Source organism: Gigantopelta aegis, unplaced genomic scaffold (genome assembly GCF_016097555.1).
Source record: "Gigantopelta aegis isolate Gae_Host unplaced genomic scaffold, Gae_host_genome scaffold72, whole genome shotgun sequence".
In the NCBI taxonomy this organism is placed as follows: Eukaryota; Metazoa; Mollusca; class Gastropoda; order Neomphalida; family Peltospiridae; genus Gigantopelta; species Gigantopelta aegis.
In genome coordinates this window covers 413,750-432,201 of record NW_024537379.1, presented here as the reverse complement: position 1 = coordinate 432,201, position 18,452 = coordinate 413,750, and the positions used below count along the sequence as shown (strand labels likewise).

At 39.1% G+C, this 18,452-nt stretch overlaps 1 protein-coding gene across 1 annotated transcript; it reads right to left on the bottom strand.

Moving 5' to 3' along the window:
- Positions 1-6,101: 6,101 nt before the first annotated feature.
- LOC121367248 lies at positions 6,102-17,597 on the bottom strand. The gene is made up of 2 exons (XM_041491358.1): positions 17,498-17,597; positions 6,102-7,270 (listed from the first exon to the last, which is right to left on the bottom strand). Exon 2 carries the CDS (start codon positions 7,208-7,210, stop codon positions 6,242-6,244), a length of 969 nt encoding a protein of 322 aa, XP_041347292.1. The 5' UTR covers positions 7,211-7,270; positions 17,498-17,597; the 3' UTR covers positions 6,102-6,241.
- Positions 17,598-18,452: the final 855 nt, after the last annotated feature.

Here is an 18,452-nt window from a genome sequence, read left to right as displayed (position 1 = left end):
TATAGACAATATGGAAGATAATTTGTCCTGCTGACAGCCTTCTTTGTATTTATCCGCGCCGATATAGACAATGTGGACGATAATTTGTACTGCCGACAGCCTTCTTTGTATTTATCCGCGCCGATATAGACAATATGGACGATAATTTGTCCTGCTGACAGCCTTCTTTGTATTTACCTGCGCCGATATAGACAATGTGGATGATAATTTGTCTTGCCGACAGCCTTCTTTGTATTTACCCGCGCCGATATAGACAATATGGACGATAATTTGTCCTGCTGACAGCCTTCTTTGTATTTATCCGCGCCGATATAGACAATATGGACGATAATTTGTCCTGTCGACAGCCTTCTTTGTATTTACCCACGCCAATATAGACAATATTGACGATAATTTGTCCTGCCGACAGCCTTCTTTGTACTTACCCGCGCCGATATAGACAATATGGACGATAATTTGTCCTGCCGACAGCCTTCTTTGTACTTACCCGCGCCGAAATAGACAATATGGACGATAATTTGTACTGCCGACAGCCTTCTTTGTACTTACCCGTGCCGATATAGACAATATGGACGATAATTTGTCCTGCCGACGGCCTTCTTTGTACTTACCCGATGCCGATATAGACAATATGGACGATAATTTGTACTGCCGACAGCCTTCTTTGTACTTACACGATGCCAATATAGACAATATGGACGATAATTTGTACTGCCGACAGCCTTCTTTGTATTTACCCGATGCCAATATAGACAATATGGACGATAATTTGTCCTGCCGACAGCCTTCTTTGTATTTACCCGCGCCAATATAGATAATATGGACGATAATTTGTCCTGCCGACAGCCTTCTTTGTACTTACCCGCGCCGATATAGACAATATCGACGATAATTTGTACTGCCGACAGCCTTCTTTGTACTTACCCGCGCCGATATAGACAATATGGACGATAATTTGTCCTGCCGACAGCCTTCTTTGTACTTACCCGCGCCGAAATAGACAATATGGACGATAATTTGTACTGCCGACAGCCTTCTTTGTACTTACACTCGCCGATATAGGCAATATGGACGATAATTTGTCTTGCCGACAGCCTTCTTTGTACTTACCCGATGCCTATATAGACAATATGGACGATAATTTGTACTGCCGACAGCCTTCTTTGTACTTACCCGATGTCGATATAGACAATATGAACAATAATTTGTACTGCCGACAGCCTTCTTTGTATTTACCCGATGCCAATATAGACAATATGAACGATAATTTGTCCTACCGACAGCCTTCTTTGTATTTACCCGCGCCGATATAGACAATGTGGACGATAATTTGTCCTACCGACAGCCTTCTTTGTATTTACCTGCACCGATATAGACAATGTGGATGATAATTTGTCTTGCCAACAGCCTTCTTTGTACTTACCCACGCCGATATAGACAATATGGACGATAATTTGTCCCGACGACAGCCTTCTTTGTATTTACCCGCGCCGATATAGACAATATGGACGATAATTTGTCCTGCTGACAGCCTTCTTTGTATTTATTCGCGCCGATATAGACCATATCGACGATAATTTGTCCTGTCAACAGCCTTCTTTGTATTTACCCGCGCCGATATAGACAATATGGACGATAATTTGTCCTGCCGACAGCCTTCTTTGTATTTACCCGCGCCAATATAGATAATATGGACGATAATTTGTCCTGCCGACAGCCTTCTTTGTACTTACCCGCGCCGATATAGACAATATCGACGATAATTTGTCCTGCCGACAGCCTTCTTTGTACTTACCCGCGCCGATATAGACAATATGGACGATAATTTGTCCTGCCGACAGCCTTCTTTGTACTTACCCGCGCCGAAATAGACAATATGGACGATAATTTGTACTGCCGACAGCCTTCTTTGTACTTACCCACGCCGATATAGACAATATGGACGATAATTTGTCCTGCCGACGGCCTTCTTTGTACTTACCCGATGCCGATATAGACAATATGGACGATAATTTGTACTGCCGACAGCCTTCTTTGTACTTACACGATGACAATATAGACAATATGGACGATAATTTGTACTGCCGACAGCCTTCTTTGTACTTACACTCGCCGATATAGGCAATATGGACGATAATTTGTCTTGCCGACAGCCTTCTTTGTACTTACCCGATGCCTATATAGACAATATGGACGATAATGTGTACTGCCGACAGCCTTCTTTGTACTTACCCGATGTCGATATAGACAATATGAACAATAATTTGTACTGCCGACAGCCTTCTTTGTATTTACCCGATGCCAATATAGACAATATGAACGATAATTTGTCCTACCGACAGCCTTCTTTGTATTTACCCGCGCCGATATAGACAATGTGGACGATAATTTGTCCTACCGACAGCCTTCTTTGTATTTACCTGCACCGATATAGACAATGTGGATGATAATTTGTCTTGCCAACAGCCTTCTTTGTACTTACCCACGCCGATATAGACAATATGGACGATAATTTGTCCTGCTGACAGCCTTCTTTGTATTTACCCGCGCCGATATAGACAATGTGGATGATAATTTGTCCCGACGACAGCCTTCTTTGTATTTACCCGCGCCGATATAGACAATATGGACGATAATTTGTCCTGCTGACAGCCTTCTTTGTATTTATTCGCGCCGATATACACCATATCGACGATAATTTGTCCTGTCAACAGCCTTCTTTGTATTTACCCGCGCCGATATAGACAATATGGACGATAATTTGTCCTGCCGACAGCCTTCTTTGTATTTACCCGCGCCGATATAGACAATGTGGATGATAATTTGTCCTGCTGACAGGCTTCTTTGTATTTACCCGCGCCGATATAGACAATGTGGATGATAATTTGTCTTGCTGACAGCCTTCTTTGTATTTACCCGCGCCGATATAGACAATATGGACGATAATTTGTCCTGCTGACAGCCTTCTTTGTATTTATCCGCGCCGATATAGACAATGTGGACGATAATTTGTACTGCCGACAGCCTTCTTTGTATTTATCCGCGCCGATATAGACAATATGGACGATAATTTGTCCTGCTGACAGCCTTCTTTGTATTTACCTGCGCCGATATAGACAATGTGGATGATAATTTGTCTTGCCGACAGCCTTCTTTGTATTTACCCGCGCCGATATAGACAATATGGACGATAATTTGTCCTGCTGACAGCCTTCTTTGTATTTATCCGCGCCGATATAGACAATATGGACGATAATTTGTCCTGTCGACAGCCTTCTTTGTATTTACCCACGCCAATATAGACAATATTGACGATAATTTGTCCTGCCGACAGCCTCCTTTGTATTTACCCGCGCCGATATAGACAATGTGGATGATAATTTGTCCTGCCGACAGCCTTCTTTGTATTTACCCACGCCGATATAGACAATATTGACGATAATTTGTCCTGCCGACAGCCTCCTTTGTATTTACCCACGCCGATATAGACAATATGGACGATAATTTGTCCTGCCGACAGCCTTCTTTGTATTTACCCACGCCGATATAGACAATATTGATGATAATTTGTCCTGCCGACAGCCTCCTTTGTATTTACCCACGCCGATATAGACAATATGGACGATAATTTGTACTGCCGATAGCCTTCTTTGTACTTACCCGATGCCGATATAGACAATATTGACGATAATTTGTCTTGCCGACAATTTGTCTTATTTAACAATAAACACTGCTTTCGAGAAACTGCAAGCACGAATCCAAGAGCACGTGAACCTAAATGCAGTGTTTAGCAGATGACTATCATTCACTTATTAGTTATTAGTGTTTACAATGATCAGCTTGAATTTCCATGGACGATTTAAATATATAGATAATACATGTCAGTGTACTTTTTAATACTCTAAGTGACATTTATAAGTGTTGCACCCACTCCTTAGAAAAAACTTCTGCATCCAGCACTACCAGTTGTGAGAATATAAAATTATTTTGTAAATTACTACCACCACCCCCTTCACAGCCTGAATGTGACCCCTGCTCGATTTTGCGCTGGGTCCGCCACTGGGCCTACTCAACATCTCTTTGAAACGTCTATGGTGAGAGGTTGGTGCAAAATGTCTATAGCGAGCTGAGTTGCCAATTATTTGGTTACTTTGCACATTGTTTTGTGTTTCTTTTTGGGGAGAAGGGTTTTGTGTGGGTGGAAACAGGTAAGAAAATTTACATTACATTAATACTCGGTCAGCTTTGTGCTGAGATGAATAAAATTTAAAAACAAAGAAAACAAAAAAAGAAATTAAAAATTAAAAATAATTAATTAATTAATTAATTAATACATAAATTAATTAATAAATAATAATAATTTTTTACAATGTGTTGTTGATTTTAAATATTTTGTTCTCGATTTAATGTTAGAAAAAGAGGTTTAATTGTTTAATTAAAGTTAATTAGTATTGGGTCTTAAATATAAACCTACCGGCCTCGGTGGCGTCGTGGTTAGGCCATCGGTCTACAGGCTGGTAGGTACTGGGTTCGGATCCCAGTCGAGGCATGGGATTTTTAATCCCGATACCAACCCTGAGTGAGTGCTCTGCAAGACTCAATGGGTAGGTGTAAACCACTTGCACCGACCAGTGATCCATAATTGGTTCAACAAAGGCCATGGTTTGTGCTATCCTGCCTGTGGGAAGCGCAAATAAAAGATCCCTTGCTGCTAATCGGAAAGAGTAGCTCATGTAGTGGCGACAGCGGGTTTCCTCTCAAAATCTGTGTGGTCCTTAACGATATGTCTGACACCATATAACCGTAAATAAAATGTGTTGAGTGTGTCGTTAAATAAAACATTTCTTTCTTTCTTTTAAATATAGACTTTGTAGGCCCTATTTGTGTTGTGTGTGTAATATTACCGGATTTCTTCTTTTTTAAATTAGATTTTGAAAATTAATTAGCTAATGTATTCATTTGCAAAGGTGAGACTGAAAATTTATTAAAAATATAAAAATATTTAATTGTTTTAAACTATCTCATTTTACAAACACAAAGTCAGTTTGAAGACAGTTTCACTTGTTAAATTTGCTCCATGTAAATATTTTAACGTGTCCATCTCTCTGGGTGACAAAAAGTCTATTCTGATCACTACAGACAGACAGAGGTGCAGACAATCAATCCTGGTCCGTGTTGACGTAATGGATGACTTCTCCATCACGTGACAACTGGACAATACAATTTCTCTCAACAGCACTGTGGACGATCTCCAATATGGTGGATTTTAACACTCGGGCCACTAAGTTGTGACCAAGCAACTTGATGAGGATCAAGAAATTTCAAATTAAATTTAGCTTTTGCGTCCTTTGTGGATTACATTTGACTTTATATATCATTTTGCAGCCTCAGCCTCTGACCCACCCCAACTAACCCTGACACTGTCAACCACGTGACGTGAAGTTTGTTGTTTCAGCAGAGGTAGAACGTATTTTATTTGTGTTTTATTAATTTCACATTAATTTCACATTCGGTGTCAATGAAGAAGACTTGGTTTTTGATGATTTCTCTAATCTACGTTGAAAACGAGAAAATCACGAATAGAATTATTGAAAAATTACTTGGTTTTTGATGATTTTTCTAAAGATGACGTCACTTGACAAGACTTTGGGCGACAGCGAGATTGGAGGAGGAAAATGCGGACATGAAGAAAGAAAATATTTTACGATCTGCAGAGAGATTTCTTACAGGAGATAAAATGTCAAATTTTACAGGGAAAGGATTTAACAAACAGATAATGGAATTTTGAATGTTGAATGTTTTTCACAAGGTCAAATATTCCCTCTGTACAAATGGATGTGATTCATTATTTTGAAATGGTCAAAGCTTTCTTCTAATGGATGTGATTAAATATTTCTGAGATTTCTTAATTATTTTCTGAATGCAGAAATATTTCTAAGAAATGGATGTGTTTAATTATTTCTGAATATGAAAATATTTCTTGTCAAATGGATATGGCTAAATATGGAGAAAGGTGTGAAATGTTTCACATTGTTGGATTTCATATTTTCTGTTGTGTTCCAACTTCAAAGCAGATTCAGGTGTGAACAGGTAAGAACATGTGTGCTGAAGAATTTCAGTTTTCCAAAAACAGAAAGAAGGTAATAAAACAACAATAAACGACCGGTAGAAGGTAAGAAAGTAATGTATGCCATGCACTAGTGTTAGCTTTCCTCCATGTAAATATTTGAATGTGTCCATGTCACTGGGTGACATAAAGTTTATCCTGATCACAACAGACAAACCGAGGTCTGGACAATCCATCCTGGTCCGTGATGACGTCACGGATGACCTCTCCATCAGGTGACATTTGGACAATACATTTTCTCTGGATATCACAAACATAAACAAACTCTTCCATGTCACATGCGACACCGCATAGATCACGTAGCCTTGCTGAATCACGTGAATGCCACGTGACGTGTCCCGATGATGTCACACATTTCAAACTGTTTTCCTCTGATACAACAACCAGAGAGTCACCTTTCACTGTGAGACACGAGGGTCGGCGGATCAAGTCGCGGGGAAAAGACTGGATGACAATCCCTCCATCATCAATTATGTCTACACACACACCAAACAACTCACTGATTGCCAGACGGTTGCTAGGTAACACTGATATGAAATTGTACTGTTTCTTAGTTTTCAATGTGTTTGTCCAACAGATGTCATCTTGTACATCCAGATATAATATTTGGCGTTTCTTTGGCAGGGTGACAACGATCTGCTGGTCACGTGACCTAGCAAGGCCGCCTGGTGGCCCGGGAAGTTTATATTTAAATAAAAGTTCAGAGTTTTCAGCAGAGAAACATTTTACACAGGAGTTCAACAAATCACTTACAACAATTTTCTTAGATCTTTCACCTCCTAGCACCGCAATGGATGATAGATCAGGACAACGTTTATCTGATGATATCTCTGTTTGAAATGTCAGTGTCAGTGTCAGTCTCTCTGTGTACCTGTATGTCTGGGTGTCTGTCGGTGTCAGTCTGTCTGTCTGCATGTTTGTCTGGGTATCTGTCAGTGTCTGCTTGTCTGTCAGAGATTTTATGTCGGGTTTTAATATTTCTCCAGTGTCAACACAAAAAGTTTCAGTGTGCATGCATATAGGACAAGCAGTGCGAGCAGAATGTGTGTTCACACAGCAAGGTCCTTGGATCTTCATATACATCGAGACACAGGGGACAGGATACCCCGTCTTCACCAGATGCCAGAAATGAAGAGGCCATATCTGCGAAAAGAAATAAGAAGCATTGTTTAATAATAATAATAATAATAATAATAATAATAATAATTATTATTATTATTATTATTATTATTATAATTATAATTATAATTATAAATTAATATTATTATTAACAATAATTACTATAATAATTGTTTTCATATTAATAATCATATAATGATATTTATTAATTTATTTGTGCTATTTCATTGAATATTTGAAAATACCAGTGAAATAATAATGTTATCAGTTACAAATCATATTTATAATTTCTACAGTACAGCAGTTATCACCTACTCTCGAGTGCCTAATAAACATAGGGAATGAATAAGTATAGGGTCCGGAAAATTTTCTAAAATCATTTAAAACTAGGGTGCAGAATTAGTATAGGGTGTCAAAATTAGAAAAAAAACAAAAAACAATAATAGTAGAGTTCGGAATTATCATAGGGTCTGGACATTTAGCTAAATTGTAAAAGTTGACTAGTAATCAAAACAGAATACAAAAGTAGTAAGATCTTGAAAGTATGCATATGTACTTGTAGTAAATTCCGTACTATGAAAAAATATATTCCCTGTGGGATGCACTATAAACATGTTTCTATTATCTAACTATTACATCTGTGTTACTGTCACACACAATTCATTAAAACTGTAGGTGTGTGTGTATGTGTGTGTGCGTGCGCGCGTGCGTGCGTGCATGCGTGTGTGCATGCGTGCGTGCGTGCGTGCGTGCGTGTGTGCGTGCGTGTGTGTGTGTGTGTGTCATATAGTCCTATAAAACTGTTTTTGTTGGGGTTTTTTGGTGTTTTGTAAATAGTTTCAGTTTGGTTTCACGTAAAAATAAAAATAAAACTCTTTTGGAAATAATAAAAATGTACTATTTTTTGCTTAATTTAGAAAACAATTGACTCATAAATAAATAAATTGTAGTAAATTCCGTACTATGAAAAAATGAAAAATCTGTGTTACTGTCACACACAATTCATTAAAACTGTAGGTGTGTTTGTATGTTTAAATGAAATTATGATAATTATTGTGAAGCGAGATTGCAGCTATGAAACAATAAAGTTCCATGCAAGAAAACCAAAACAATCAGGGTGGATGACAGTTCGCTAGATTCATCTCCTATATTTAACACATGGTTAATTAATTATTTAAAAAAAACACGAATTTTCATCAACTTAATGTTTCCCTATATCATTCTTCTCTTTTAAAGCACAGGTGGGGACATTTATGATGCCAGGGGCTGCCATGCATAAATCTCAACTGAAGATTCACAAACAACTGTGGTCATCGGTCAGGCATGCTGTTAGCAAAACACGCTGGAACTGGAAAGCGGTTAGGGGACGTAACCCTGCATAATTTTTCTTGCTTATTTCTAATAGAGGCTATATATAACCATTTAATACATTAAGAAATGTAATAAGTGTCGGGGTGCTGAAATAACGTAGGGGGTATCTTCCTCTTTCAATTTCCAAGTCGAGGGATGATAATCTTAATTTAATTATGTACTTTTTATAGTTGGCGGGTATGCGCTTACACAAATAAATATCCATTACAATATGTTTATGTAATGTACATTTTGCTGATATCTGAATTTCATTTAGCACATTCTGCTTTGCTTGGTCAAAAATACGCTGCTTCATTTTCATTAGAGTATAATTTTCGTTAATGACATTCTGGTTTAGCCAAAGATGACCAAATCCTAGTTCATTTAAACTTTTTTTCCACAAAACCTACCCAGTTATTAGAACAAGATTTTAATGTGTTATTCAATATTACCAAGTTTTTGTATGCTGTTTTCAAAATACAGTCGGTGAACGTTTATTTGGCACTCGAAAGTAGTTGCTAGCATTACCAACACATTATAGAGGTCATTACATAGTGACTAGTGCTATCACCAAAGTATAGTGATTATCACATTGTCACAAGTGCTATCACCACAGAACAGTGGTTATCATGTAGTCACTAGTGATATCACCACAGAACAGTGGTTATCACCTTGTCACTAGTCCTATCACTAAAGTACAGTGGTTATCATGTAGTCACTAATGGTATCACAACAGTACAGTGGTTATCACCATGCCACTAGTATATCGCCATGGTACAGCGCTTATCATGTAGACACTAGTCCTATCACCAGAGTACAGTGGTTATCACATTGTCACTAATACTATCACCACAGTACAGCAGTTATCATGTAGGCATTAATGCCATCACCACTGTACAGCGGTTATCATGTATTCACTAGTGATATCACCACAGAACAGCGGTTATCATGTAGTCACTAGTGCCATTACCACAGTACACCAGATATCACATAGTAACTAGGGCTATCGCCACAGTATAGCAGTTATCACCTTCACTATTACTATCACCGCAGTACAGCAGTTATCATGTAGTCACTAGTGCCATCCCCACAGTACAGCGGTTATCACCTTGTCACTAGTGCTATCACCACAGTACAGTGGCTATCATGTAGTAAGTAATGCTATCACAACAGTACAATGTTTATCACCATGTCACTAGTATATCTCCATAGTACAGTGGTTGTCATGTAGACACTAATCCTATCACCACAGTACAGTGGTTATCACATTGTCTCTAGTACTATCACCACAGTACAGCAGTTATTATGTAGTCACTAGCCCCATCACCACAGTACAGTGGTTATCGTGTAGTCACTAGTGATATCACCACAGTGCAGTGGTTATCGTGTAGTCACTAGTGTTATCACCACTACAGCGGTTATAGTGTAGTCACTTATGCCATCACCACAGTACAGCGGTTATCATGTAGGCACTAGTGCTATCACCATAGTACAGTGTTTATCTTGTAGTCACCAGTATTATCTCCACAGTGCAGTGGTTATAATGTAGTCACTTGTGCTATCGCCACGGTACAGAGGTTATCACCTTGTCACTAGTGCTATCACCACAACACTGTGGTTATCATGTAGTCACTAGTGCCATAACCACAGTACAGAGGTTATCATGTAGTCACTAGTTCCATCACCACAGTACAGCGGTTATCATGTTGTCACTAATGCCATCACCACAGTAGAGCGGTTATCACCTTGCCACTAGCCCTATCACCACAGTACAGTGGTTATAATGTAGTCACAAGTGTCATCACCACAGTACAGCGGTTATCATGTTGTCACTAGTGCTATCACCATAGTGCAGTGGTCATCACCGTGTTACTAGAGGTATCACTACAGTTTAACGGTTGTCATGTAGTCACTAGTGTTATTACCACAGTACAATGGTTATCACCTACATCTAGTCACTAGTATTGTCACTGGCGGTCATCACATAATGACTAGTGTGTTATCAACACAGTATAGTGGTCAGGTATCATCCAGCCATTACCATTTTCATCACAGTACACCGGCTATCACCTAGTCACTAGTGTCATCATCACAGTACAGCGGTTAACACCTACTCGCTAGTGGTATCACCACAGTAGAGCAGTTATCACCTAGTCACTAATAGTATCACCACGGGGTTATCACTGATATGTGGTCACTAGTGTTATCACCACAGTACAGTCGTTAACATCTCGACACTAGTGTTATCATCACAGTACAACGGTTAACACCTATTCACTAGTATTATCACTACAGTACATCGGTTAACACCTAGTCACTAGCATCATAACCTTAGTGCATTGATTATCACCTGCCAGTAGTGCTATCAACCACAGTACAGTGATTACCACCTAGTCACTAGTGCTATTGTCACAGTGAAGCAGTTATCACATAGTCACTCGGGGTATCACCATAGTACAGTGGTTATCACCTACATGCAGTCACCAGTGCTAGCACCACAGTACAGTGGTTAACATCTCGTCAGTAGTGTTATCACAGTACAGCGGTTAACACCTAGTCACTAGTATTATCACTACAGTACAGCGGTTAGCACCTAGTCACTAGCATCATAACCTTAGTACAGTGGTTATTACCTAGTCACTAGTGCTATCACGACAGTACAGTGATTACCACCTACATGTAGTCACTTGTGTTATCATCACAGTACATATGTTATCACCTAATCACTAGTGATATCACCACAGTATAGTGTTCAGTTATCACCTAGTCAACTAGTATTATCACTACAGTAGAGAGGGTAACACCTAGTCACTTGTATTATCATCACAGTACAGTGGTTACCACCTATTCACTAGTATTATCGCCACGGTTCATTGGTTAACATCCAGTCACTAGTCTTATCAACACAGTATAGCGGTTATCACCTAGTGTGACGGGATCATGCTCTTATCTTTTCGCCTGTGGCGATGTTAATTGTTTTAGAGGGCCGTATGCAGCTTGGTTACGTAATACCCCCGCGCGACGGTGGTAGAGCTGCGTCCCAATATGCACTTAGATCAGGTGTGGAGGCCATGTGGAGAGTGGTTACGTAATACCTCCGTGCGACCATGGTATCTCTGCCGAACTAGGCGTCGATCAGTCTAGGCTTCTAAGAAAATATACCGTCTCTGGGAGTTGTGGAAATATCACATGATAGGTGAGGTACTGCGTTGTGACCCCAGGCGATATTCGCTGTCTCTGAGATTTGTTTAATAAATAGATAGGATTTTAGATATATCGCGGAGAAACATTGGAAGGCTCCCGGGGAACGTTGTCCGACTGGACTGGTAAATATATTTTTCTGCTCTGTTGTATAACCTTGATGTGATTGATGTGACTTTAAATATATTAATACTGTATTATACCAATATTCTTTAGACAGTGTCTCCGGTAATCTGACGAAGTAAATTGTAGGGTTACTGTTCTAATATTTTTATACGAGTATTTGGTAAGATAAAGCTTAGCCGGTCATCCTAGAGGACCTAAGTAAACTGTATATTATTGTCTTTATTGTGATATGTACCAGTATTAATTCTGTATTACAAGGTTACTGAATGAGTATTTAAGGGTTAATTAAAAATTAACCAGTTAGGAATAGAGTTGTAATTCCTTTATTAATTAAGTTCCCCTGGCAGCGTTTCTCAATTATCACACGTATGTGTGTTGTATCACGGTGAAGTGATTAGAATATTGTGTAAACTAGACACCTAGTGATTAACTAATTAAGTGATTAGCTCTGGGTTGTTATTATATTGTTGTTGTTATTTAACTACTGCGGCAAGTACATTTGTCAGCGTAGTGTTAATACAGATTCCAAAGTGTATTGTGTTTTGTTGTTTTTTCTAGTGAACTAAACGTGCTATATATATATATATATATATATATATATATATATATATATAGTGAACTATATATATATATATATATATATATATATATATATTTATATAAGATCTTATCTCTGATTATACCTAGAGCCGAGCCACTCGGGTATAGACTGCCCGATACAGAGAGATCTAATAGATATACAGTTAGGAGAGATATTTGGATACTCGTGTTTTATTCAGTTACGGGTATTATAGGATCCCCGTGACACCTAGTAACTAGTACTATCATCACAGTACAGTGGTTAACACCTAGACATTAGTATTATCACCACAGTACAGCGGGTAACAGATAGTGATTGGTATTATCATCACGACACAGTGGTTAACATCTGATCACTAGTATTATCATGACAGTACATTGGTTAATATCTAGTCACTAGTATGATTAGTATTGTCGCCACAGTACAGCGTTTATCACCTAATCAATAGTGCTATCACCACAGTAAAGTGTTCAGTTATCACATAGGTACTAGCGCTATCTCCATGGTTCATAGCTGTCACCTACATATAGTCACTAGTTTTATCACCACAGTACAGCGGTTATCACCTAATCAATAGTGCTATCACCACAGTAAAGTGTTCAGTTATCACATAGGTACTAGTATTATCACTACAGTACGACGATTAACACCTAGTCACTAATATTATAAACCACAATACAGTAACTGACAGCTAGTTACTAGTGTTATCACTGGAGTACAGTGGTTAACACTTAACTACTAGTAGTATCACCACCACTGTGCAATGGTTAACACCTAGACACTAGTATTATAAATCACAGTACAGTAATTAAAACGTCTAGTCACTAGTAACATCACCACAGTACAGTGGTTAACGTCTAGTCACTAGTGCTATCGGCACAGTACAGCGGTTATTTTGTAGTTACTAGTGTTATCAATACACTACAGTGGTTATCACCTTGTCTCTAGTGCTATCACCACCGAACAGCGGCTATCACCTTGTCACTAGGGCTATCACCACAGTACAGTGGTTATCACCTTGTCACTAGTACTGTCACTACAGTACGGTGGTTATCACCTTGTCACTAGTGTTATTACCACAGTACAGCGGTTGTCATGTAGTAACTAGTGCTATAACCACATCACCTCGTCACTAGTACTATCACCACAGTACAGTGGTTATCACCTTGTCACTAGTGCTATCACCACAGTACAGCGATTATCACATTGTGATAGTGCTATCACCACAGTACAACGGTTATCACATTGCACTAGTGTTATCACCACAGTACAGCGGTTATCACCTTGTCAATAGTGCTATCGCCACAGTACAGCAGTTATCACATTGTCACTAGTGCTATCACCACAGTACAGTGGTTATCACCTTGTCACTAGTGCTATCGCCACAGTACAGCGGTTGTCGTGTAGTCACTAGTGCTATCAACACAGTACAGTTGTTATCACCGTGTCATTAGTGCTACCACCACAGTACAGTGGTTATCAGGCTGGTAGGTACTGGGTTCGAATCCCACCTGCGGCATTGGGGGGTTTTCATGCCAGTACCGGTTCCATCCCAGAGTGAGTGCACCGTTAGGCTCAGTAGGTAGGTGTAACTCCATATACACCGAGTTTCACCCACTTCATGGGTGCGATTATGGGTGTGTCTCCCGAGCGTATGGCCCCACATGGGGGATGATTACTCGGCATGCATTGCAGGTGTCATGGACCCCGGGCTCTGGTGATACCGCAATAGCTCAACTGACAGCAAGCGTGGAGAACGGCCCTGTCAAGTAACGGAAATATTGCGGCTTCACCATTCATCTCATCATTACCATCCATGTTTGTAATGTCCAAAACACGAAACATGTTTGTCTCTGTGTTATATAAAATGTTTGTGGCATTTAAAGAAATTGTTTTTAAAAAGTGCTCACTCGATGCACTGTGATTAATCCGTCGGTGGACCCATTTTTGGCTATTTTTCGTTCCAGTCAGTGCACCACGCCTGGTATAACAAATGCTGTGGTATGTGCTATCATATGTGTGTAATGGTTCATATAAAAGATCCCTTACTACTAATGGAAAAATGTAGCAGGTTTCCTCTCTAAGACTGTATGTTAAAATTATCAAATGTTTGACATCCAATAGCTGATGAAATTTATGAATGTGTTCTATGCTCAATGCTCAAGTAAATAAACACTAAATTCACAAATAATAGTTACTTACTGATATTAGCTGTTGAGTTGATGCAACGAGATAGAATACTGTTTTAAAATGAGCCAGTAGTTTTTAGACTGGTGTTGTCTTTGAGAGTGACACAGCACTCTATTCTTGTATCCACGTCTGTAATGTCCACCAAGTCGTCATCTTAATGAATTAGTATCCCGGATATGTTTCCCCATATAGGCTAATCGAAACAAGTGGCCCAAGCCAGACCCAGTAAATTGCAAAAAACCACACATTTGCAACGTCTGATTCGGACTACGAAGCAAGGCGCAATTTGCCCACTAAAATAAAATTATAACTTAGTAGTTACCTCATCCATCACTCGATCGTTACACCCGTCACTCAACGGCCGCAATAACCGTGGTGTAACTAAAAGAATCTCTCATAAAACGATGAGGTAACCATAACTTAAGTTATATTATAAGTTAATGTCGTTACTGTTGTACGCTCGTCTTGTAATAGATACTCGATGTACAAGTTAGTGTGATAAATCAAGTCGGGTATCTCGAGTGTTCTCTAGTCAGGGTACTCGATGTACAAGTTAGGGTGATAAATCAAGTCGGGTATCTCGAGTGTTCTCTAGTCAGGGTACTCGATGTACAATCTCTCTCTCTCTCTCTCTCTCTCTCTCTCTCTCTCTCTCTCTCTCTCTCTCTCTCTCTCTCTCTCTCTCTCTCTCTCTCTCTCTCTCTCTCTCTCTCTCTCTCTCTCTCTCTCTGATCAACACGTGACTTCTTGAATAGGACTAACCGATGCCTGAGGTGGTGTTTTGTCAAATCTGATCTTTAGACACAGAATCGCAGTCTTTTGTAACATCACCACGACGACAACAAAACAATGATTTATAACACGGGTAAATACATATTTTTATTCGCGTGCAAGGAGAACGTCCTTCTGAGTACTTTAAAGTAGTAAATCCGTTACCGTTTGGTCTCTTTAAACTATTGTTAAGCACAAGTTGTATAGTCGAGTCGTGAGAACGAGATTTATAAAAGCAAAGAGGTTCAGACCTAAATAACATGCAAGAAGGGACGTAGCCCAGTGGTAAAACGCTCGCTTCATGTCCGGTCGATTTATGATCGATCCCCGTTGGTGGGCCCATTGGGTTATTTCTCGTTCAAGCCAATGTTCCACAACAGGTATATCAAAAGCCGTGGTATGTGCTATCCTGTCTGCGGGATGGCACATATAAAATATCTCTTGCTACTAATTGAAATATGTAGGGGGTTTCCTATCTAAAACTATACGTCAAAATTACCAAATGCTTGACATTCAATAGCCAATGATCAATAAATCAATGTGCTCTAGTGGTGTCGTTAAACAAAAAAAGAAAAAGAAAGAAAGTTGGTGATGCAAGAAAGATGAGACAGCAATTTATTTGTGTTCTATTGACAACCACAATCTCACAAAACAATTAAAGAAGGGCGATCGTGGTAAAGGCAGGGATATATTAGTTAAAATTTAAGATTGTTTTGTTCAACGACACCACTAGAGCACATTTATTAATCAGCGGCTGTTACATTTCAAACATTTGGTTATTTTGACGTATGCAGTCTTACAGAAGAAACCCTCTACATGTTGAGTGGTAGCAATGCAAATTTTATCTGCAGCAACCCACAGACAGCACAAACCACGGCCTTTGATATAGCAGTCTTCGTGATTGGTTGGAACGAGAAATATCCCAATGGGCGCATCGACGAAGACCAATCCTACCCCGGCCGCGCATCAGGCAAATGCTTTACTACTAATAGTAGGTAGCAACAGTGGGTAGTAGTAGTAGTAGTAGTAATAGTAATAATAAGTAATAGTAGCAATAGTAGTAGTAGTAATAGTATGTAGGTAGTAGTAGTAGTTGTTGTATGTAGTGTAGTAGTAGTAGTAGTAGTAGTAGTAGTAGTAGCAGTAGTAATAGTAGGTAGTCGCAGAAGTAGTAGTAATAGTGAGTAGGAGTAATAGTAATATTAGATAGTAGTAGTAGTAGTGATAATAGTAGGTAGTAGGTAGTAGTAGTAGTAGAAGTAATAATAGTAGTAGTAGTAGTAGTAGTAGTAGTAGTAGTAGTAGTAGTAGTAGTAGTAGTAGTAGTAGTAGTAGTAGTAGTAGCAGTAGTAGTAGTAGTAGATGCTCGATCGGTCTGTGATCGATTCCCGTCTGTGGGCCATTGGACTACCTTTCATTCCAGCCAGTGCATCACGACTGGTATATCAAAGGCAGATGTATGTGTTATCCTTTCTGTGGGATGGTACATATAAAAGATCCCTAGCTATTAATTAGAAAATATAGAGGGTTTCCTCTCTAAGACTATTTGTGAAGACTACCAAATATTTAACAGCCGATGAATAATAATTCAATGTGCCCTAGTGGTGTCGTTAAAGAAAACAAACTGTACACTAAATTGGAACAGATACTCCGTCCCCAGTTGTCACTGTAGATAGTAGATAGCTTCGGTGGGCCCATTGGGCTATTTCTCGTTCCAGCCAGTGCAGCACGACTCGTATATCAAGGCCGTGGTATGTACTACCCTGTCTATGTGATGGTTCATATAAAAGATCCCTTACTACTAATGAAAAAAATGTAGCAGGTTTCCTTTCTAAGACTATATGTTAAAATTACCATCCAATAGCTGATGAAATCTATGAATGTGATCTAGTGGTGTCGTTAAACAAATTAAACTTTAACATTAACAACACTAGCTTCATAATCTTTTAGAGGAAATTCGCTAAAAAAATGTCATTAGTATCAAATATAATTAAGATGAAAACTGAAATAAGCCCAATATAATAGTTACTTACTGATATTAGCTGTTGACAACATAATGTTGAGTTGAAGAAATAGAATTCTGTTTTAAAACGAGCGAGTCGTTTTTAGACTGGTGTTGTCTTTGAGAATGACTCTGGGCGGTATATCGCGGTAACTTAAACACGATGTTGATAACAGTTACCCATGGCGATACGTAAACAGATCGTGGCATTAGTGACACCAAGCTGAAAGCCTATCAGGGCTGATATATAGACACGTTAATTCCCAGGCTAGAACTCGCCAGTATATTCCATACAGAAGAAGTTTTCTTCAGTTGGTTCTGCAACCCTGAGTGAATGCTCCGCAAGGCTCAATGGGTAGGTGTAAACCACTTGCACCGACCAGTGATCCATAGCTGGTTCAACAAAGGCCATGTTTTGTGTTATCCTGCCTGTGGGAAGCGCAAATAAAAGATCCCTTGCTGCTAATCGGAAAGAGCAGCCCATGACGTGGCGACAGCGGGTTTCCTCTCAAAATCTGTGTGGTCCTTAACCATATGTCTGACGCCATATAACCGTAAATAAAATGTGTTGAGTGCGTCGTTAAATAAAACATTTCTTTCTTTCTTTCTTTCAACTGGTTCTGTATGACTGCATACTTACAGGGTGCGGTGTACCAACTCATATAGACTCTAATAGACCAAATCAATTCCTATTGCAAATTTTCGGATTTCCAAAGTGTGTGTGTGTGTGGGGGGGGGGGGGGGGGGGCTAATTTTTATGGTTGTTCTATCGTCAGATTTCCGTATCAGCATTATAAGACATTTTAAGGTCCTGAAATAAAAACTGGTGAAAAAAGTGGGGTCTGCATTAGTAATAAAGTTACAATATACATCTGTAAAAATTAAAATAATTATTTTCTTCAAAAAACAAAAACAACCCGAACAGCCTAAAACTAAATATTATTAAATAGTTTCGCTTCATTTTCCATTACATTACTAATCAGCTG